Source organism: Talpa occidentalis, unplaced genomic scaffold (genome assembly GCF_014898055.3).
Source record: "Talpa occidentalis isolate TD23 unplaced genomic scaffold, MPIMG_talOcc4v2.1 talOcc4.15, whole genome shotgun sequence".
Lineage (NCBI taxonomy): Eukaryota > Metazoa > Chordata > Mammalia > Eulipotyphla > Talpidae > Talpa > Talpa occidentalis.
In genome coordinates this window covers 51,108,994-51,131,849 of record NW_023601543.1, presented here as the reverse complement: position 1 = coordinate 51,131,849, position 22,856 = coordinate 51,108,994, and the positions used below count along the sequence as shown (strand labels likewise).

The 22,856-nt window shown below is 39.9% G+C and overlaps 1 protein-coding gene across 2 annotated transcripts in view; it reads right to left on the bottom strand.

Moving 5' to 3' along the window:
• The window catches only part of ZC4H2 (zinc finger C4H2-type containing), a 63,105-nt gene extending 40,563 nt beyond the window's left edge, over window positions 1-22,542 (bottom strand). For both annotated transcript variants that reach the window (XM_037512324.2, XM_037512322.2), the window contains exon 1: window positions 22,359-22,542. In XM_037512324.2, coding sequence (XP_037368221.1) covers window positions 22,359-22,411 — 53 coding nt within the window. In that variant the 5' untranslated portion in view covers window positions 22,412-22,542. The remainder of the gene's footprint in view (window positions 1-22,358) is intronic.
• Window positions 22,543-22,856: the final 314 nt, after the last annotated feature.

Sequence of the window (22,856 nt, the reverse complement as noted above, 5' to 3'; positions counted from 1 at the left end):
AACTTCAAATCATACTTTAAGTGAAAATTGATTATAGGTCTAACATGTAAAATCTATTAATACAATTTATGGAGAAAACATAGGAGAAAATCTTTGTGAGTTTGACATAGTCAAAAAATCTTTCATATGATACAAAAATCACAATCCATGAAAGAAAATATTGATGAATCAACTTTTTCATTGTAGGGTAAAGTAAAAAGTATCAGGCTTTTCTGCCCTCCCGCCATTAGGATAGATGACGAAACCCTGCGGTCCTGAATGCATGCCTGATGGCAGGCACCTGGAGTAGGGTGTGGGCATATGTAGATGGGATTCACCTGGGATAAGACTGTGCTTTTTAAGGGCGGCGTCACAGGGATGCCAGCAGAGCCAAGAGAGAAGCCGAGAGAAAAGCCGAGAGAACATGAGAGAAGGCCGGAGAGCCCAGAGTGAAGACTTGCTGGGGGCTGGGAGGTCTGCCAGCCTCCCGGCCCCCCAGTACCTCTGCCTGCTGTGTACCTGGTAAATCCCTATAAAAGTCTGAAAACCCACCGAGGTCTCCGGGACTCTCTCCTCCTTTACCCGGTCTGCATGGGATCATAGAGATCCTGCTCCGTGTCCCTTCCTGCCTTACAGCATGTAAATTACAACTCAATAAAACTATTAAAATATATATCCTCCAATGGTTTCATACTGCACCATGAATTAAATCTAAACCCATTATACCTTCTGGTTGTTTCTACTCCTTCCCTCCTATGATTTCACAAGATAATAAATGACTTTTCAAAAGGCATATGTAGAAAAAATAAGTTTTTAAATGGAATTGGTCAACTGCAGTATCCCGGAACAATGGGTGGGGGGTAATGTTGAAGAAAAAAGTGGGTGACTTATTATTCTTGTTGTGACTGTCTTTCCAACACTCTTTAGACTCACTATGCAATGTTCACTAAGTAGGAAATTTGAGCTGAAATTAAATACAAGTAAAAGGTCCTTCCTTTCTCATATATACAGAGTGGGCATCATGCCAGCCACAGCTTAAATGTGCACACACACACACACACAAACACACCTATCTTCCTTCTTTTTGTATTTTATATCAACCAAACGACAAAAATTTTATTAGATAACTATCACATACCAATATTTTGGATCCTGTGGTGAATAATAAGAACTCCTCCTTCAAATAAAATGACTAATTATAAGACAATATAGAACATAGATCAAATCATAAATGTGATCATTGATACAGAAGTGGAGAGAAGTGGAGAAGTGCAGAGTCCATATTCTCTATTCAAATTCAACCCTTCCTGACTCTACCAGAATGACCTTTGGTACACTTCCCTGGAATTCCCAGGAATTCTCAGAATTTTATTTCAAAGCCACCAATCAGCACTACAGTTAACTACACCTGAAGGGAGAGAGCCTATACTCACAAAATACTACCAACAATGTAAAACAATGGTACTTCAATTAAAAAAAAAAAAAAAGGCCTCCCTGGTGGTGCAAGGGGTACCATGAAACTATCCGCAGCCACTGCAGCACCAGTTCGATCAATCCCCAGCCAGGGAGGTGACCCAAATGGCACAGCAGATCACTCCTGCCTCGCCCCCTGCTCCCCTCAGTAGTGTACTTTACTAGATCTGCCTTTCTGCTGTTCTCCTCCCCACTCTGTCTCTGGTGAATCCTCTCACACTCCCTTCCCATGCCTCTGATCTGCACCCCAGCTCTTGTATGCATAAATATTAAAAAAATAAACATACACAAATTAGCAAAATGATAACCATAATCATTGTTAAAAATGGCATCCCGGGCCTCCCTGGTGGCACAAGGGGTTAAGCACAGCACCATGAAGCTATCCGCAGCCTCTGTAGCACAAGTTTGATCCCTGGCCGGCCAGGGAGCTATCCACATGGCGCAGCAGAAATCTCCAGTCTTGCCTGCTGCTCCTCTCAGCAGTTTTTCCAGTCCATCTGCCTTTTCTGCTCCCCACTGTCTCTAGTGAATCCTCTCACCCCCTGAACCTCTGGCCTGTACCCCAGTTCTTGTATGCATAAATAAATAAATCTTTAAAAAATGGCATCCCACAGAACTGGAGGGGATTATGTTAAGTAAAAGAAGTCAAGAGAAAGACAGACACCAGATGATTTCACTCATATGTGGAATACAAAGAAACAAAATAAGGGAACATACAAAACTAAACCAAAACCAGCCTTAGAGATATGACTGCAGAATGGAGAATACAAGAGGGTGAGGAGGGGGGTAGGGGACAAAGGCAGAGGAGACCAATAAACTATGGTGTAGGATCATGGGTGCATTGGTGGTAGGTATGGTGTGGTGCCATATAACTGAAAAGGTGTGAAACATATACCATATACAGTGTTGTAAACCAATGTTACCTCAATAAAAAATAATGCGATTAATAATAATAATAAAGCCACCAATCAAATCCATCTTCTTCATTACAGAAACAAAGGAGCAGATATATAGAATGGAAAGGGAATGAGCCCACCTGAGAACATGCAGCTATTGTCCTGAGTCCTCTAATAAACAGGCTTATTCATGAAACAATTTGAATTGCAGATAATTATATATACAAGAGTATAACAGGCACTCTGAAAAATATTTGTTTTTAAAAAGCCTTTCATTAATCCCAGTTCCTACCTTGTTTCTGGAACTTTTTGACTCTTAATAAATGTCAACCTGCTGTAATGTCCATCTTTTTCTGAACCTACTGAAATTATAATCATTATTCTGCTCTTATCACCTTTTTAAATTTATTTTTTTCACTCCAAATGTAATTGCTGAGTTCTGCTTATGACCATAGTTGGGCAGATGATGTTATGTTTACAAAGATATATGGTATGGTGCCAACCTCAAGAAAACTAAAAACTTCCCAATTCTAAGGAAAGAAATATGGATGTCCAGGAAGACGAAAGAACACCCAAACGTCTCAACACAAAATGACCCTCACCAAGACACATCATTGTTAAATTGTCTAGTCAAAAATAAAGAAAAAGTATTAAAGGCTGCTAGAGAAAAAAAAAAATGTCTATTTACAAAGAGATTCCCTAATTACATTGTCTTCAGATTACTCTACAGTTATTTTCCAGGCCAGAGAAGAGTGGATTGAAGTATTCACAATCCTAAAAGACATAAATGACAGCCAAGAGAGAAAAAAAAAAAAAAAAAAACACAAAATCTTGAGCAAATAAAGAACCTGAATAGGTGGAAGAAAAGTTTAGAACCTGCATATTTAAAATAATGACAACTCAGTACCAGATCATAAAGGACTTTTTTTAGACACTGAAAATTTGATATAATTCTCACGGTAAGCATAAAGCAAAAATGTAAAATAAAAACACACAGAGGAAGAAATGAAAAAAATGAGAGAACAACCAGAGAAAGCCATCCAAATTAAAAAGCAGAGAAAAACCAATGGAAAAAGACAAAACAATACAAAAAATAGAAAATAAAGAATTATAGTAACTAAGCCTCTTATGTCAATAAGCATTCTAAATATAAGTGGTCTGAACTCAATAATTAAAAAGCTCAGACTGCCAATTTGGGACAAAATTACCAGACATCTATACTTCTCTTTAAAAATTTAATTTAAAACCTAAAAACAAACACAAAGTTAAAAGGAAAGACTGGAGCAAGGTACTTCAAGACAATAATACAAAATGAAAAGCAGGAGCTGCTATTCTCATATATGATAAATTAGTATTTCAGTCAAAAAAGGTAATCAGGGGAGTCTCCCTGGTAGCACAAGGGGTTAAGACACAGCGCTATGAAGCTATCCATAGCCTCTGTAGCAGGAGTTCAATCCCCGGCCAGCAAGATGACCCACATGGCATAGCAGACCTCTCCTGCCTCGCCCGCTGCTCCCCTCAGCAGTGTATTTCGGTTGATCCACTTATGCTCTGTTCCCCACTCTGTCTCTGGTGAATCCTCTTACCCCGGCACCTCTGGCCTATACCCCACCTCTTGTATGCATAAATAAATAAATCTTTAAAAAAAAGGTAATCAAGGGCAAATATGGAAACTCTGTCATGATCAAGAGACCAATTCATCTAGAAGATAAAAGTACCATTAATATTTATGCACCAAACAAAAGGGACACCTAAATAAATAAAACAACTATTAACACACCTACGGCCAACATTGACAAAACATATAAATAGTGGGGGACCTCAACACACCACTTAGTCTAAGGGATAGATCACCCAGAAAGAAAGTTAAACAAGGAAATAAAAGTCCTAAAGTATTGAACTAGATGGAATTTATAGACATTTACATAGTCTTCCATTCCAAAATAACTGAATACACATTATTTCTCAAGTACACATGAACATTCTCAAGTATAAATCATATGCGGGGACACAAAATATGCCTCAAAATTATACAAAAATAGAAATTATATCAAGATCTTCTATAATCACAATGGAATAAAACTAGAAGTTAAACACAAAAGAAAAACTGGAATAAGCCAAAACATGTGGAGACTAAACAAAAGCTTCTGAACATCACCTGGGTCGATGAAGAAATCAGAGAAGAAACTGAAAAAGTACACGGAGACTAATGAAAGCAGAGAAAGAAGCCACTAGATTCTATGAGATGCTTTAAAATTGGTATTATGAAGGAAGTGCACAGCAATACAGGACCACATTTTAAAAAATGAAAAATGTCTAACAATCTAATGTTACAAATGAATTAACTAGAAAAAGAAGATCAAGTGAAACAAAACTCAGTAGAAGGAAAGAAATTCCAAAAATTAGAGGGTAAATAAATGAATGAGAACACAAAAAGATGGTATAAAAGATCAATGAAACCAAGAGCTAGATCTTTGAATCTTCGAGAAAAATAAAATATATAATCCCTTAGACTCCCTAAGAAATGAAGAGATAAAACCAAAATAAATACAATCAGAAATGAAAGAGGTAGAATCACAACTGATGCTGCAGAAATATAAAGAATCATAAGAACCTACTATAAACATCTCTATCCAAAAATTTGGAAAAATAGAAAAAATGGACATATTTTTTACAATCATATAAACTTCTATGAATGAACCAAGATGAAATAGCTTAATAAAGATCAATCACAATGGCAGAAATTAAGAGTAAGCAAAAGTCTCCCTAAGAACAAAAACTCAGGAACAGATGGTTTCTCTAGTGAATTCTACCAAATCAAATCAGACCTAAGATATCATACACAAACTCTTAAAAACTGAAGAGGATGAAAGTTCTAACACATTTTATGGGGCCAAAATTACCAAAACCAATCAAAGAGAGCATGAAAAGAAAACAAAACAAAACAAAAAAAAAGTGTAGACCAATACCTCTAGTGAATATCAATGCAAAAATCATCAACAAAACCTTTAGCAATCTATTGAGAAGCACAGACCATAATCAAGTTAGTTTCCTTCCAGGGGAGCATATGCAAATCAACCAATGTTATGTACCAGATAAACAAAAAGGAATATAAAAATCACACAATAATTTCAATAGAAACCAAAAAAGCACTTGACAAGATTCAACACCATTTATGATAAACATTTTCAATAAAATGGTCAATATAATAAAGACCATATATACCAAACCCATAGCAAACATCATATTTAACAGTGAAAAATCAAAAGCATACCCCCTAATAGCAGGGATAAAACAAGAATGTTCACTATTACCAGCGCTGTTCAACATAATATTTATTGGTAGTCCTAGCCAGAGCAATTAGGCAAGAAAATGACATTAAAGAAATACAAATTGGAAAAGGAGAACGGAAACTATCACTATTTGAAGGTGAAATAATAAACACTGAAAATCCAAAATACTCCGCTAAAAACCTACCAGAAATAATAAATGAACAGTGTATAGTAGCATGATTCAAAATGAACACACAAAAATCATCTGCATTTCTATATGCAAACAATGAATTAGAAGAGATTTTTTTAAATTCCATTTAAAATGACACCAAAAAGAATGAAATAAATTTAAAGAAGGAGGTGAAGCACATACACATTGAAAACTATAAGACAATGCTACAGGAAATAAAAGAAGACAAAAAATGGGACGATAGCCCATGTTCATGGATTGGAACAATAAACATTGTTAAAATGGCCATATTTAACTAAGGCAATTTATGGGTTCGACTCAATACCAATCAAAATCCCAATGATTTTGTTCAAGGAAATAGAACAGATGATTGTGAAATTTATAGGGAACCACAAAAGATCCCAAATAGTCAAAGCAATTCTGAGAGAAAAAAAAAAATGGATGTGTCGCAATCCCTATCCTCAAACAATTCTACACATTCACATAAATTAAAACAGTATGTATTAAAACAAAAACATTAAAACAGACCAATGGAATAGAGAGCCCAGAAATAAATTCACACAAATATGAAGTTAATTTTTGACAAAGGAGTGACAACATACGTTGTAGAATGGAAAGCCTCTTTAACAAATAATTTTGGGAAACATAGATAGCCACATACAAAAAAAAAATGAAACTAGATTATTTAACTCCATGCACAAAAATCAATTATAAATGCATTAAAAATTGGATATAAGACCTGACATCATAAAATACTTAAAAGAAAACATAGATAATATACTACTGAACCTTAAGAGTACAGATGTATTTGTGGATGCATGCAACCATAACAGCAAGAAAAACAAAATCAAAAGTAAATAAGTGGGACTACATCAAACTTAAAAGCTTTTTTTTTTTCCCCCAAAAGGAAACATCACAAAAACAAAAAAGCAACCTACAAAATGGGAGAAGGGATTGGCCCAAAAATATGTCTGAGAAGGGGTTATATAACTGATATAACTTAACAACAAAAAAATTAACTCAATAAAAAAAAAAGTGGGGAGGAGGACATCTAACTAGACAGTTCTCCAAAGAAGACAACCAGGTGATCCAGAGGTACATGAGAAAAATGTTTAACATCACATTAGAAGGAAAAATGCAAATGCAAATCACAGTATCACCTCACCCCTGTGAGAACAGCCTATTTCAAAAAGAATAGAAACTATGAAAGCTGACTAGGATGTGGAGAAAAAGGTACACTCATCCAGTGTTGGTAGGAATGTAATTTGGTGGACTTCTATGGAAAACAGTATGGAGACATCTTTTAAAAAAATGGAAATACCATTATCCATTAATACCACTGCTAGCTATTTACCCAAAGGCTATGCAAATACTAACACAAAAAGATTTATGGACTCTTATGTTCACTGGCACATTATCCATAATATACAAGTCATGGAACCAATTTAAGTGCCTATCAAGAGAGGACTATATAAAGAAATTATGGAATATTTACTCAATGGAATACTACTTAGCTATTTAAAAAGATGAAATAGTGCCTTTTGTGAAACAAATGGATGAATCTTCAGGTGATTATGCTAAGTAAAATAAGTTGGAAAGTGAAAGACAGATGCTGGATGTTTCACTTATTCATGGATATAAATACCCAAAGAACACATACTGGCAAAGCACAGCAAAAAAAAAAAAATATATATTTGACACTGTGTAAAAATATACTGGTTACCAGAGGGAATAGTAGAGGCAGAGGAGGGGGAGGGGATGGGGGAGAAGATAGGTCACTGGCACCATAGTACTGAGGGTGAGAGAAGTATGTACACACATGGAAGAGTGAAAAACTGTTGGGAGCCTGCTGCTCTAAAGGGAGCTGGAGTTTGTGGAGAATACCTGTTTACTCTGCATACAGAGTTCCAGGACATTAGAAGTTCTGCAAACAGAACTTCTTCCCAGAATTGACTCCCATTCTCTGAGGATGTACTGGCTTATGCACATGTTCCCTTCTAACCAGGAAAACTTGTTTTCAGCAGCAACTTATTAATCTGTATAAGCAAAAACACAATTTCATAGTATTTTCTTGTTCCTTTGTGCATATTATTTAATAAAAGCTTGGGCTGGGAGAGTGAAAAGGAGAGCTGCTCTCAATGGCACTCGCCCCAGCCTCCCCCCATTGCAAATTCATTTAGACTCTGAGTCTTCCTTAATGGCAGAGAACTTCATAGGCTGTCCTGTCCATGGGAAAAAAGTACCCCCAAAGTTATTTAGATATGTAAAACAACCAATGAATTAATAAGATGTTAACAGAAATACATACATATATGCACATATATATGTTAAGAGTATACATTTACTAACATAACATTAATTCACTCATTTGATGGCAATCTACCAAGTCCCATCTATGTGCCAGACTGAGCTGGGGGCTGGATTTGCAGAGTGCAAAGCAATGTGAACACTGATTCATCAAGACGAGGGTCCAGAGGAAATGAAAATATGGAACAAAAAAGTAAAATTTCAATATTATATTAAATACTATGAAGAGAAATTAAGTGTCAGCTGGCATGTTAAAATTTAATAATTTACCCTTTATAATGTCCCTATGAATAACGTATATTTAGCTTCAGTTTTAGAGATGAAAAATTTGAGGCAGAGAGACGTGACTTCCCATATCACAAAGCTAAAAGTGAAGAATCTTGTGCAGATTCCTTTTTACCATATCAAGGAGTATTCCATATATGTTGTATTTCTAATACTGTGAAATAAGTCAGTGGGGTGAGTTCTTATCCTGACCCATCACCAATTTTTAGGATGAAGTAGGACATATCATGGAATCTCTTGGAAACTTGGAAATTCTACCTGATAATTACGACTCAGTATAGGTTCAAAACTACAGGCTAATCTCTCAAATGAACAGATACAAAAATCCTTAATATATCCTAGCCAACGGAATCCAGCAATGCATCAAAAAGATAATTCACCACGACCAATTGGGATTTATTCCAGGGACAGAAAGATGGTTCAACATCTGAAAATCAATTAATGTAATCCAACATATCAACATAAAGAAAAATAAAAACCATATAATATCAACAGATGCTGAGAAAGCATTTGACAAAGTTCAAATCCATTTGTTTATGATGAAGACCCTTTAAAATGTCAGGATAGAAGGAACATACCTTGACATAATACAGGCCATACATGACAAACCTTACCCAGTATCATTCTCAATGGTGAAAAGCTGAAAGTCTTTCCTGTAAGATCTGGAGCAAGACAAGGATGTCTACTCTTACCACTGCTTTTCAGTATAATACAGGATGTTCTAGCCAGAGCAATAAGACAAGAGAAAGACATACAAGGACTGCAAACAGGAAAAGAAGAAGTAAAATTATCAATATTTGCAGATGATATGACAATATACATAGGGAACCCTAAAAACCCCACAGAAAAACTAATCAAAATAATCAATCAGGGGCCTCCCTGGTGGCACAAGGTCTAAGATGCAACATATGGGGCTGTCCAAAGCCACTGCAGCACAAGTTCAATTCCTGGCCAGCCGAGGGTGACCCACATTGCGCAGCAGACCTCCCCTGACTCGCCTGCTGCTCCCCTCAGCAGTGTACTTTGGTCAGTCTGTCTGTTCTGTTCCCTACTCTGTCTCTGGTGAATTCTCTCACCTCCCACGTGTCTGGCCTGTGCCCCAGCTCTTGTATCATGAATAAATAAATCTTTAAAAAAAAAAAGATCAACCAGTTTACTAAAGTAGCAGGATAGAAAATCAGCACACAAAAATCAGTAGCCTTCCTATATGCAAACAATAAAGCTAAAGAAAAAATCAATAAAAACATGCATTTTATAATTGAAACCAAAAAATCAAATAGGAATAAACCTAACATAAGAGGTGAAGGAACTATACAAAGAAAATTATCAAACATTGTTAAAATTAATACAAGAAACACTAAGAAATGGAAAGAGATTCACTGCCCATGGACTGGATGAATTAACATTATCAAAAAGTCCATTCTATCAAAAGCATTTTACAGATTCAATGCTATTCCTATAAATTTTCAATGACATTCTTCAAAGAAATAGAACAAATATTGATCAAATTCATATGGAGCCACCAAAAACCCCAAATAGCCAAAGCTCTCCTGACTACAAAGAAGGAGAATGGAGGTATCACTCTCCCAGGCTTCAAACTATACTACAAAGCCATAATAATTAAAGCAGTATAGTACTGGAACAAAAACAGACACACAAACCAATGAAATCAAATAGAAAACCGCAAAATAAATCCACATATTTATGGACAACTAATCTTTGACAAAGGAGCAAAGAATATGCAATTGCACAAGGACAGTCTGTTCAATAAATGGCGCTGGGAAAACTGGACTACTACTTGCAAAATAATGAAGCTAGACTACTACTTCATACCACGCACAAAAACCAACACAAAGTGGATTAAAAAGTTGGACATAATACCTGAAACCTTAAAATATATAGAAGAAAATACAGGCAAAACACTACATGACATACAACTCAGTAACATCTTCAAAGACACATCCCCAAAAGCAAAGACTGTGAGGAAAAGATGAACAGCTGGGACAGCATCAAACTGAAAAGATTCTGTGCATCAAAAGAGACAATAACCAATCAGAGTTATCCTACTTATTGGGAGAAAATTTTTGCACACAACACTACTGATAAGGGACTGACCACAAAGATGTAAAAAGAGCTCATATGACTTGAGAAAAACAAAGTAAACAATCCAGTCAAAAAATGGACAGAAGTACTAAAACAGACACTTCTACAAAGAGGAAATTCAAATGGCCAACAGGTACACGAAAAAATGTTCAATATCACTTGTAATTAGGGAAATGCAAATCAAAACCACAAAGAGATACCACCTTACACCAGTGAGAATGGCACATATTAAAAAACAGGAAACAACAAGTTATTGGTGAGGATGTGGAGAAAAAGGAACCCTCCTACACTGCTGGTGGGAATACAAACTGGTCTAACCACTATGGAAATCTGTCTGGAGGTTCTACTAAAAATGGAGCATCCATATAAAACAGCAATTCCACTCCTAGGAATCTATCCAAAGGATAGATTAAACGTTAATTCAAAAACATTAATTCAAAAGGATACTTGCACCCCTATGTTTATTTTAGCACTATTTACAATAGGTAAGATATGGAAATAACCCAAATGTTCAAGAATAGATAACTAGATCAAGATATGGTATATATACACAATGCAATATTACTCAGCAATCAAAAAAGATAAACTCATGCCACTCACAGCAATATGGATGGAGCTGGAGGGGATTACACTCAGTGAAATTAGCCAGAAAGAAAAAGAAAAATGGGCCTCCCTGGTGGTGCAAGGGGTTAAGCACCACACTATGAAGCAATTCGCCTCTGCAGCATTAGTTCAATCCCCAGCCAGCCAGGGGGAAACCTACATGGTGAGGCAGACCTTTCCTGTCTCGCCCATTGCTCCCCTCAGAAGTGTATTTCAGTCAATCTGCCTGTTTTATTCCCCACTCTTTGTCTGGTGGATACTCTCACACCCCCACCACATCTCTGGCCTGTGCCCCAGCTCTTGTATGCATAAATAAATAAATCTTTAAAAAAAAGAAAAAGAAAAAGAATAAATGGTTTCACTTACAGGAAGAATGTAGGGGAAACAAATATGGGACCAGGGAAAAATAATTATAATAAATTAAAAAAGAATAACAGGCAACTATAATTCAGACATTCTTCAAGGAGGGGGAAGGAGAGGGATCAAAGCAAGAGAGGGAAGAGCACAAGGGACTATGGTGATGGTGTATAGGTGAATTAGTGGTGGGAATTCTACAGGGGCTACATCTGAGAGGAGAAAGCATACATTGTACAAAAAGGAAGAATGATGTAAAATATATATATATATATAAATAAAAGAGTTGTTAAATAATTCCATGAGATGGTATTCATGTTTGTCCTTACAAGTAATAGAAGCATCCAAGGCATTAGAGACTTGATTTTATGTGAAAATTTTTCTAATGGCCCCCCTCCCCTGATATAATGCAGCTGATGTGCCCACTGAGTCCCAGAAAAGACAGAGATTACTTCCTAACGGTTTACCACAATCAACAGGCCCACAGTCTTATGAACTGTTGTTGAATGATGATTCCTGAACTCCCTTGGCCACAGCTTCTCCAGAGTCCTGCACCAAGATAAAAATATTCATCTACATAACCTCTTTCCAATGCTGCTAGCTAATGTGGAGGAAGTAGGGTGGAGAGTAGGGATACTAGGGCAATGGATCATCCATTCCTGTAGCAAATTTGGCAGGATTATCAGTCAAGCAGTTTCAGAGTTTTTGTCTTAGTACCAGTTTTTGTCTTAGTACCAAAATACACAAGCATGTTAGGATAGTACTTGTAGGATTTAAGGATGGGCAGATCAAATGTAGATATCGAGGCCTCCCCTGGTAGAGCAAGCAGTTGAGCATAGCACTGTGAAGCTGTCTGCAGCCACTGCAGTGTGGGTTCGATCCCGACCGGCCGACAAGAATCCCACATGGCGCAGCAGACCTCTCCTGTCTCGCCCGCTGCTCCCCTCAGCATTGCATTTTAGTCAGTCTGCCTGTTCTGTTCCCCACTCCATCTCTGGCGAATCCTCTCACCCTCCCCACGCATCTGGTCTGTACCCCAGCTCTTGTATGCATGAATAAATAAATGTTTTAAAAATGTACATACTGGCTAGTGAAGATAGGTGGAAAACTGCTTAGATTTGTTGATAAGCTAAGGGAATAATAAAAAGTAGACACATACAGGTAACTTGTCAGATTTTTTTAATGCAGTGGTTTTCCAATTACCAGTAGCAACAGCATTTCCCAGGTACTTCTTAGAAATGCAAATTCTCAGGTCCTGCCCCAGATCTACTAAATCAGAGACTCTTCAGTAGGACCCAGCTAACTGTCAACAGCCCTCCAGTTGGAATGTATTGCATGGTCAAGTTTGATAAGCAGGGAGTCAGAGAGAGGGAGAAATACAGTATGATTCCAGATTTAGAGATGGTGGGTCATTTACTACTGTTGGAGAAGACTAAGAAAGGAAAATTTGGGGTGGGCATGATGGGAATAGAAGTAAGAGTTCTGTGGAAGCCGGTTTTAGATGTTATTGATAATATTTTACAATTGTGTTGATTAAGTAGACATGTGTATATTTGAATCTGGAACCCAGGGGGGAAGAGAACTAAGCTATTCACCTTGATTATTAGATCCTTGAAAACAAATCTAATTCATCTTAGGGGGTCCCCACAGAATAACCCAGTCCTGTTTTTGGCCCAGAAGAGGTGCTTACTAAATATCACTGAATGAAGAAATAGAAGTCTGTTTTCCAACCCACTCAAGTCTGGTGAGAACACTGCCTATGTACCAAGAGTTATTTCATTTAATATTTATTTGCTCATATGAGAAATAGAACTTTGAGAAAAGTAGGTTTCATAGAACAGTTCAAATGTCAATTCCTTTCATTTTCTCTGCTGTGGCCAGAATTGTTTTGCATTGACTTGCCCATCTCTAAGTCCCAGAACTCCCAGCTATCAATGTTATTTGAGTGAACATTGGGGATGAGTCAGTTCTCAACGCAGGTGGCAGGGGAGCCTGTTGAAGCTATCATAGCGATGGTTAAATGGTGAAAGGAAGAAGGATGGAAAGGAGAGAGGGAAGAAAGGAATACATGTCAAACCAGAATTTTATCATAAGGTAGAATAACTTGAATTATCACTCAAATATAACAAATATCCCTGTGGGTGCCCACAGAGGAAGTGATTAACTGTTCTAAGGAATTTTAGAAGGTATTAGACATGAGGTAGTATTTGGTCTGAAAATTTCCTTGAAGAATTAATAAGATTTACAGTCTCGGAATAAAGAAAGGGCATTCAAGATGAAATTCAGAAGGCCAATAAGCAAATGAAAAAAAAAGTTCATCATCATTTATAATCAGAGAAATGCAAATCAAAAGCATAATGAGATATTACTCATACCAGTAAGAATGGCCCACATTAAAAAAACAAACAACAACAAATGCTGGTGAAGGTGTGGATAAAAAGAAACCCTATTACAATGCTGGTGGGAATGCAAACTGATCCAACCACTATGAAAAGCTGTGTGGAGGACCCACAAATTACTAAAAATAGGTATAACATATGGCCCAGCAATCTACCTCCTAGGGATCTACCCAAAGGACACAAAAACATTAATTCAAAAGAAATCTTCACCCCATGCTTACTGCAGCACTATTTACAATAGCTGAGATATGGAAACAACCTAAATGTCCAAAAACAGATGAATGAATGAATCAAGACAATGTGGGGTGTGTGTGTTGTTTATGTCACACATACATACATACACACACACACAATGGGATACTACTGAGAAATCAAAAAAGATAAACTTGCCATCCACACCAACGTGGATGGAGCTGGAGAGGATTATGCTCAGTGAAATAAGTCAGAAGGAAAAAAATATCAGATAGTTTCACTTATAGGCAGCATATGGAGACACCAAACAATTAGTAGGGAAAGAAAAAAAAAGAGACAAAACTATTAGGCAAACTATAAATTGGAGACATACAGCAGGGGAGGGATAGGGAGAGTGATCAAAGCAAGGGAGGGAAAAGCACAAGAGACTATGGTGATGGTTCATGGGTGCCTTGGTGGTAGGAATTTTATTAGGATTACAACTGAGAGGAAAAACCAAACATTATACAAAATTGAACAACGATGTAAACTATAAATATATATTTGTTTAAATAAACATATTTAATAAAAAAAGAATGAGGAATCAGCATTGTCAAAGTCCTCAAGGAATGGAACCATATGGAATAGTTAGAACATCTGTGTGATTAGAAGACAGGGTGAATGAAAACGAGTAGTATCACATCAAACTGTAAGGGTATCTGGGCCAGTTTTGCAGAGGGTTAGAAGGGCATGAATGTCATTCTGACAACTGTCTAACAGACATACAGTAAGAAATGATGTGCAGTGAGAAATGAATTCCACATTGTGACCCAAGGCACACATGCAAAGATACAAAGCTAAAACAAATGTTTCTCAAAAAAAAACACCTACTATATCTTATGCAATGTATGCTGATATTTCTTATTTTGTTCTTTTAAGAAAATGTTTTTGAAATGCTACTAGCAAATTTCATGATCTACTAGTGGTTCATAACCTGTGTTTTGGAAAATACTGCTATAGGCAATGGGAAGTTAGTGAAGGTTTTTTCGGAAGGTAGTTCTCAAATCATTGTGCATGACATCAGAGATAGGGGAGAGAAGACACGAAAGCAATTCTACAGATAGAAATGGACAAATTGCGCCTCCCCGGTGGCACAGCGGTTGAGTGCTGGACTGTGAAGCTGCCTGCAGCCTCTGCAGCACCGGTTCAATCCCAGGCCGCTGGCGAGGGTCCCACATGGTGCGCAGACCTCTCCTGCCATGTCTGCTGCTCCCCTCAGCAGTGTACTTCATCAGTCTGCCTGTTCTGCTCCCCGCTCTGGCTCTTGTGAATTCTCTCACCCTCCTGCGCTTCTGACTGCACCCAGTGCTTGTATAAATAAATAAATGAATATTAAAAAAAAAAAGAAAAAAAAAGAAATGGACAAATTGCAAATATCCAGGCAAGTCATAATGAAGGACTAAACAGGGTAGTGAGTGTGGAGGTAAAGGCAAACTTATTTGAAGTAAGTTGTAAGAGAGGAGTACTAACACTGATGTTGAAGTCAACCTGAGGTAACTCTGCAGAGAATGATGGCATTAAACCAGAATTTCAGTTGAAGTACTGGATTGTTGGGGCACAAGCAAAATCTCATGAGTTGGCCAACATGAGCTGTGGCTGCAGGAAAACCAAGCTGACAAGTACAGTAGGATGTTGGGTGTATTGGGATAAATCTTGGAGGGATAGGGGCAGTGATTGGGGATTTAGAGATAATATTTGAATCCATGGAGGAGGTCACCCAGGAGAATATGTGCAAAAAAAAAAAAAAATAGATGACCTAGGACAGAAACTTACATTTAAGAAAATCTACTTAGCAACAAAATACTTTCAAATGTGTTTTTCCTTTCTTACATAAGTACATAGTACATGGATACATGTACATCAGGATGACACATGCATGGTAAGAAAATATTAGTATGCATTTTTGGAACTAGTGTAAGGCTCTGGTTCATCCATTGGTGGCTGCACTTTCTCTGCTTCACAGCTGCTTCTTTTCCATCCCCCTTTGTTCCAATTTTCTCTTTCCTTTTTCACATACCACATGCCCCAGCATCACAAATTGGAAGCCCAAGGAATGTATAGGCAAAATAGACAAGTGTGGGATTGTGAGGGTGAGGTCTGGAGCTTAGGGTTAGAATATAGTTGGTACTGAGAGGAAAGCAAAAGCTGGGCATGTCGTCAGAGTGAGGAGTAAAGAATGGTCAAGCCATTCTTCAAACTTTTCCAACTTAAAAGTCTGGAACTGGTGTGCCTAAGTGCTGTGCATAAATATATTTCTGGGTCTGAAACAGTGCTGTAGGGGTGCTTTGGCAGGTCAAAGGACAGTGTCCAGATCACTGTCTATGGGTTCTCACCCCCATGCAAAATTGCAAGGTGACTAAGCCTCAGTGAACAACAATGGGGTTTATTGAACAAACAAGGGAAACAAAGGTTTCTAATGCCACAAATGGCTGGCTACCTCACCCCAGACAGTATCCAGTGACTAGAAGTCCCAAAGAAAACGTTGCTCATTCAATATGGCACTATCCTGTCAGTGAGGGCCTGGAGCTCGTGGCACACAGCAAGCAGTGGGCCAGGATACAACTCACAGTGACAGCTGGTGGTGCTCACAGGTGGAGATGCTGAGAGGACACTACAGCAGCTCACAGCAACAGCAATAGTCTGAGGGTTGGGTTGAAAAGCACTGAACACTGGACCAGAGTACAATAGAGGCAACAGCACAGGGAGGCAGTACCATATATCAGAGACAATGGACAACTCTCAGAGGTGACCCGGGCACAGAATGCCAGTCACCCATCAATAGTGCTGAATAGCACTGACAAGTAGTGGCAGTCACCACAAGCCACTAGAAGGAAGTATCAGATACACTGTGTTAACAGCTCTTTGTGAGGGAGACACAGTATTGGAGCTAGCCCAATGGGGCCACACACACCTCCCTATATCAATGAACCAGGGGCTGTAGAGCTAGCTATTGCTTCCTATGCCAGAGCAAGCTCCAAGCAAGCTTGTCTCTAAATCCCCAGTGGGCTGCATGCCCTAGGGAACCACTGCCACCAGCAATCACTGCCAGCCTCTGTTTGCAGCCTAAGCCCCAATGGGGCCACTGGTGGCAGGTGGTAAAATGACCACCACCTGCTGGCACTTCCACTGACCACACTTAGCACACTGGGGCCAGGCACCAGAGGCCCAAGAAGGGGTGCTACAGTGCTGAAATCCAGCTAGCACCTGGCCAGTCATAAAGCCCAGTCAGCACCTGGCCACAGTGTAGCTGTCCCACAGCCTTCTGCTGCAGGGCAGCCTGGATGCTGCCCAGAGGCAACACTCTGGGTGGCCACTGCCACCAAGACTGGAGCCTCAGGGGCTGAGGGATTTAAGCTGGTGCCAGGGCAGTAGCTGCCCATATACAGCAACTTCGAGGGTGGGCGGGAAACCACCACCCTTCTCCAATGGCTGCACTGCTCAGGTGGCTGTGGGAAAGAGTTGGTCTTGCCAAGCAGCAGGGCTCCTTTTTCAGGTCTATGTGTATGTATGTATTTTCAGCTTGACTAAATCAGGTCTTTAGATGATACTGCCATCATCAGTATTACTTCAGTTTAGAGGTAAGTTATTGATTTTTTTAAAACATAAATAGGGCTGTTCTGCTTATACTTTAAAGGATTTAGGATTAGAAAAGTTGAAAAAAAAAAAAAAAAACAACGAATAATGAATAAATTGTCAGCATTTGTTGAAACGCATAAACCATAGCTGTGTTAGGTTACCTAACCTGAGTCTCGTATCCTTATCTGTAAAATGGGATAATAATTTCATCACCGCCTGTCATTAGAAAAATACAAAAACTTTGAAATTAGTAAATGCTAAACAAATATTCCTTTCTTCAGTTCTTTCAACCCCTTCTTTTGATCCTTCCTTCTCTGAACCTCCCATACATGTTTACTGTCTGCATATGAATATCAAGTATGTGTTTTAGTACTTTCCCCATTTTAAGTTCTTAAACCAAGTGATTTAACCTTGTATACGACTGTGAAGTTGTCAAAGCAAGCTAATTCAAATCACTTTTTACACATTACATCTGAAATTATCAATATTAAGTCTTTCTGGTGGATTGGCCCTTTCTCATTAATGTTCCTTTCTGTCTCTGGGGATTTTCTTTGCTCTGAAATCTGCTTTATTTGATATTAATATAGCTGCTCCTGTTTTCTTTTATGTTTTCATGGGTATCTTTTCCGAGCCTTTTACTGGGAAAAAGCTATCTATATCATTATATGTGAAGTACATTTCTTCTAGACAGCATATCACTGTGAAATGGCTTTCATAATAACCCCACTCTTTCTTTTAATTGGTATGTTTACACCATTTATAATCAACATTTATTTTATTTTATGACATTCTATTTTCCCTCAACTATTTACTCTCTCAATCTAATTTCCGCCTATTGCTCAGATTGGGTGATTTCTATTGTTTTATATTTAACTGTTATGGCCATCCATTGAATTACGGCTATCATATTTTTCAGTCCTCAAATTTCTATTTGGCTCATCTTTATGTTTTGTGTTGCTTTGCTGAGACTCTAGACTCCATGGATATGCTGAGATTTTCTATTTTATCATTTGTTGCAATTGCTCACTGAAGCATTTTTATGATGGCTGCTTTAAAACCCTTTTCAGATAATTCTAACATCTGTGCCATCTCAATGTTGGCATCAATTTTTCAAAATAAACCTTTTTTTTTAAAAGATTGATTTATTTATTTATGCAAGCACTGGGTACAGTCAGAAGCGCGGGAGGGTGAGAGAATTCACCAGAGCCAGAGCAGGGAGCAGAGCAGACAGAAGGACCGAAGTACACTGCTGAGAGGAGCAGCGGGCGGCAGGAGAGGACTGCGCGTCATGCGGGACCCTCCTCCGGTGGCCGGGGAGCAGCTGGGGATCAAACCGGCGCTGCAGAGGCTGTGGGCAGCTTCGCAACCCAGCGCACAACCGCTGCGCCACCGGGGAGGCCCATAAACCTTTTTTTTTAAAGATTTATTTATTTATACAAGCACTGGGGTACAGGCCAGAGACACGAGAGGGTGAGAGAATTCACCAGAGACAAAGCATGTAGCAGAACAGGCAGAAGGACCGAAAGCACTACTTGAGGGGAGCAGCGGGAGAGACAGGAGAGGTCTGCGGTGCAATGTGGGAATCTCCCTGGCCAGCTGGAAATCGAATCAGCGCTGCAGAGGCTGCTGACAGCTTCTCAGCACTGCGCTCAATCCGCTGTGCCACCGGGGAGGCCCAATGTTGGTATCCATTTACTTTCTGTTGCTATTAGTTGATATCTTGGTATGTCAAGTGAATTTTTAAATTAAATTTGGAAACTCTGAATTTATTTTAAGACTTGGTTTTTTGCAGGCCTCCTTTGACCAGCAGTGGAACAGCAGAAGTCCGGATTCTCTACAGGGCTCTGGCTGACATTCAGTTTGTGGAGGGGTTTGTTGTTACTCTGGTTGGGGTGGTCATTCAGCCTCCTCTGTAGGCCTCTGAGGAAACTAGGCCAGCTGGTAGAAGGAATGAAACTGGAACCCTCTGTCCCTCTATCCTGCCCTGGCCTCAATGTAAGTCAGTCTCCACAGGGAGTGGGCTTTTCCCCTTTTGTATTTGAAGCCAGGATCATAAATGGAACAACCAGGTTTAAGCTAAATGGATTAATCAGGTTCAAGCTCAGTTTCATTCATGGGGATGAGTTAAGTATTCAGACTGAAAAATAGAAGGTACCTGATTTGTGCTAAATGGTCCAATCAGGCTTGTAGGGTGGGGGATTCTGAAAGAGGCTATAAGGCAGAGCAAAGTCAGCATGAATTCATTCTATTCCCACCCTCTGAAAACAGAAGGACTCGGCAACCAGCCTCCAAAGAAAAGCAGCAGTGAATAGTCAATCTGTGGGATTCAGCAGGCCTCCATATATCTTCACAAAGACCTGGCTACTGCACCTGCCTCTAGCCCTGTTTCCAGCCCTGCCTCTGACATTGCCTGCAAGGAGAACCAATGGTCTTGGGACTGGTGTCACAACGAGCCATTAACACAGGCATGCTTGACACAATTTCTTGGTGACCAGCACTCTGTGTCTGGTCACATTTGAGAGCTCTCTACTCCTAAGGATTGTCCAGCACTGTCTTCTCAGTACTGTTGCCTAGATTGCTGTCTGGTCCAGCATCCAGTGCTATCCAGCCTGGCCTTCAGAATGTTGCTATGGGCTGCTACACCATCACCTCAGCACCTCCAGCTGCCACCAGAAGTTGGATCCTGCCCACAGCTTACCAGTTTGCCACCAGCTCCAGGACCTCATTGACAGGACAGTGCAATCTTGCATGCATGGCCTTTGTTTCAGTCTACTGAGCACTGTGGACACAATCTGGGGTGAAATAGCCACTAGTGGCCTTAGAAACACTTTCCCCTTTCCTAATATCCTGTTTGTTAAATAAAACCCATTGCTGTTATTCCCCGAGCCTGAGTGTTTTTGCAATTGTTAGCACGTGGGTGAGAACCCACTGTGACCTGTCCCCACATTGGCACTGTCCTTTGACACTGTTTGAACAGTTTTTAAGGAATGCCTAGTTTACCTCTGGTGAGGGTAGAAGTCATGGCTCTCCAGGTGGCCTCCACTGGGAGGGATCACTCTTCCTTGCTCCCAACTTTTCCTACTCTTGTGGTGAGGCAGAAGTTCCTCTAAAGTCCAGTAATGTTAAAGTACTGTTTCTCAATTTGCCAACCTAAGCTTGCATTGTGATCATAACAGCTGTTTTTTTTTTTTTTTTTTTCCTGAACCATGGTATCTCACTCCCTATTTCCTGATGCTTTTCCAGAAAAAAAATTGCAACATATTCCCTTCTCCAACTTTTCCTGGACCCTCCATGCACTAGAGTGGTAAGACCAAAATCTCTGCATGCAGACTGACTGGGTTACTATCAAATTGCATTTTCATGTTGTTTGGCTCTGGAAGTTGCTTAAATTTTCTGTGCCTCCACTTCCCACGTGTAAAGAAGTGTAGGAACCTATCAGAACTTTTGCTGCAATAGGTCAAAGGGCTTGGCACACCAACAGCTCAATAATCGTTCCCTTCCTTGTACTCCATTGCAGAAGTAGAGAAGCAACCCCTCCCAAGGACAAAAATAAGGTGTTTCCCCACTACCACGATGACCACCCCCATCAACCACTACCACCACCTGTGAGTCTTAAGGAGGCACTTAAATTTAGCATGCCAAACCTCTTGGTCAGCTTCATTTCTAAAAGAGACACACTTGATATCCTTCATTCTTTTGCTCCAGGTTCCTGGAAAACAGTTAAGGGAGACAGCTTGACCCAGGCCACCATCAGAACAAGGGTGGAAGTTCAGGAAGGGGACTCAAGCAAAAGAGGGCAGGTAAAGAAACGCCTGATGTAAGCCAACTTCCCAGGTGCTATTTTGTTCTAAGCACAGACAACATAGGGAGAAAATGGAGAGAAAAGTTTCTGGACCAACGAACCTCCCTCTGCCTGCCCTTCTCCTGTAGAACCTTAGACCTGCCTCTGGATTCCACCGTAGACTTCGCTACTACCTCCCCACTCTCCATCGCTCCTGTAAGCTTCCCCAAGCCCCTGATAGGAAAGGAACAAAGTGATGAGTGAAAGCAAAAAGAAATCACAGGCAGGAGTGAAGTCCTTCTGTCACCAGCACACTTCCAAAGGCACTTCCAGACCCATCCAGCTGGCATTCCTGCCCAAACTCCACCGGGCCACCCCTCTCTAACCCCGCTGCTTCAGGCAGTGGCCACCCGCCCTAATGCACTAGACTCTACTTTCAAAATGTTCCCCGTAGCTCCAGGTCCTGAAGTTGAGGCAGAAACTGGAAAAAAAAATGTGTACTCCTAAAGAGCAAGCAGCCAAGTACACTTGAAGTCAACAAACACTTTAAAAATTAATGCGTCAAAGAATGTGGTCCCCCAACTTCCACTGAAAGAGAAATAAAGCTGGCGCCGGCCCGCCCCTCCCCCATCCTCTGTGTGTCTCCATCTGGCTTTCTCTGCTATATCTGACAAAAATTCTCACTCTGTAGGTTTCATTGTTTTTCTCTCTCTAGGAGTCCCTGTTCGGAATCTTCCCAGCCTCCCTCCAGCCCAGATTGAGGAAAATAGGCCCCCGCCCCCCAGGCCCAGGCAAGCAGTCCAACAATAGATACTTTCCCAGGGTAACAGCCATTTCTCACCGGGAGGGATTTGGGAGGGGGACGGTTCGTGGAGGCTGGGGAATGGGGTGCGGTAATGTTCCACTTACCTGATCTCTTTAATGCTTTCCAATTTGCACATGATTTCTTGTTCATCTGCCATGCTTTTAACTCTTAATTTCAGGAACGGAGAAATGTACAAACAGACAAATCCAAGGATACAATAGACACAATGTCACCACCTCCTCAGAGCAAGGGATTCTGAGCCTGTGCGGGAAGGACTCGGAGAAGGCCTGGGAGCTGTAGTCTGAAGCTGCACCGTCAGCCAGGCAGCCCGGGGGCCTGCAGGACTACAACTCCCAGAAGGCCAAGCAAGACATGTTTCTCTTCCAGCAGCTGCGCTTTAAATCAACTTGTCATGGATAATTATGTCAAAGGCTGTGAGGAGTGCAAGGGAATGGTGATAATAGTCTGGCCCCTGGGCAGAAAAAATACTCAGAAGGCAACAGGAGAAATGAGGACATACTCACCACCACCACCACCACCCCCCCCACAGGAATCCTCCTCCAAAAGGTTCTGTTGTGGGAGAAATGTCCGCGTGAGGCTGC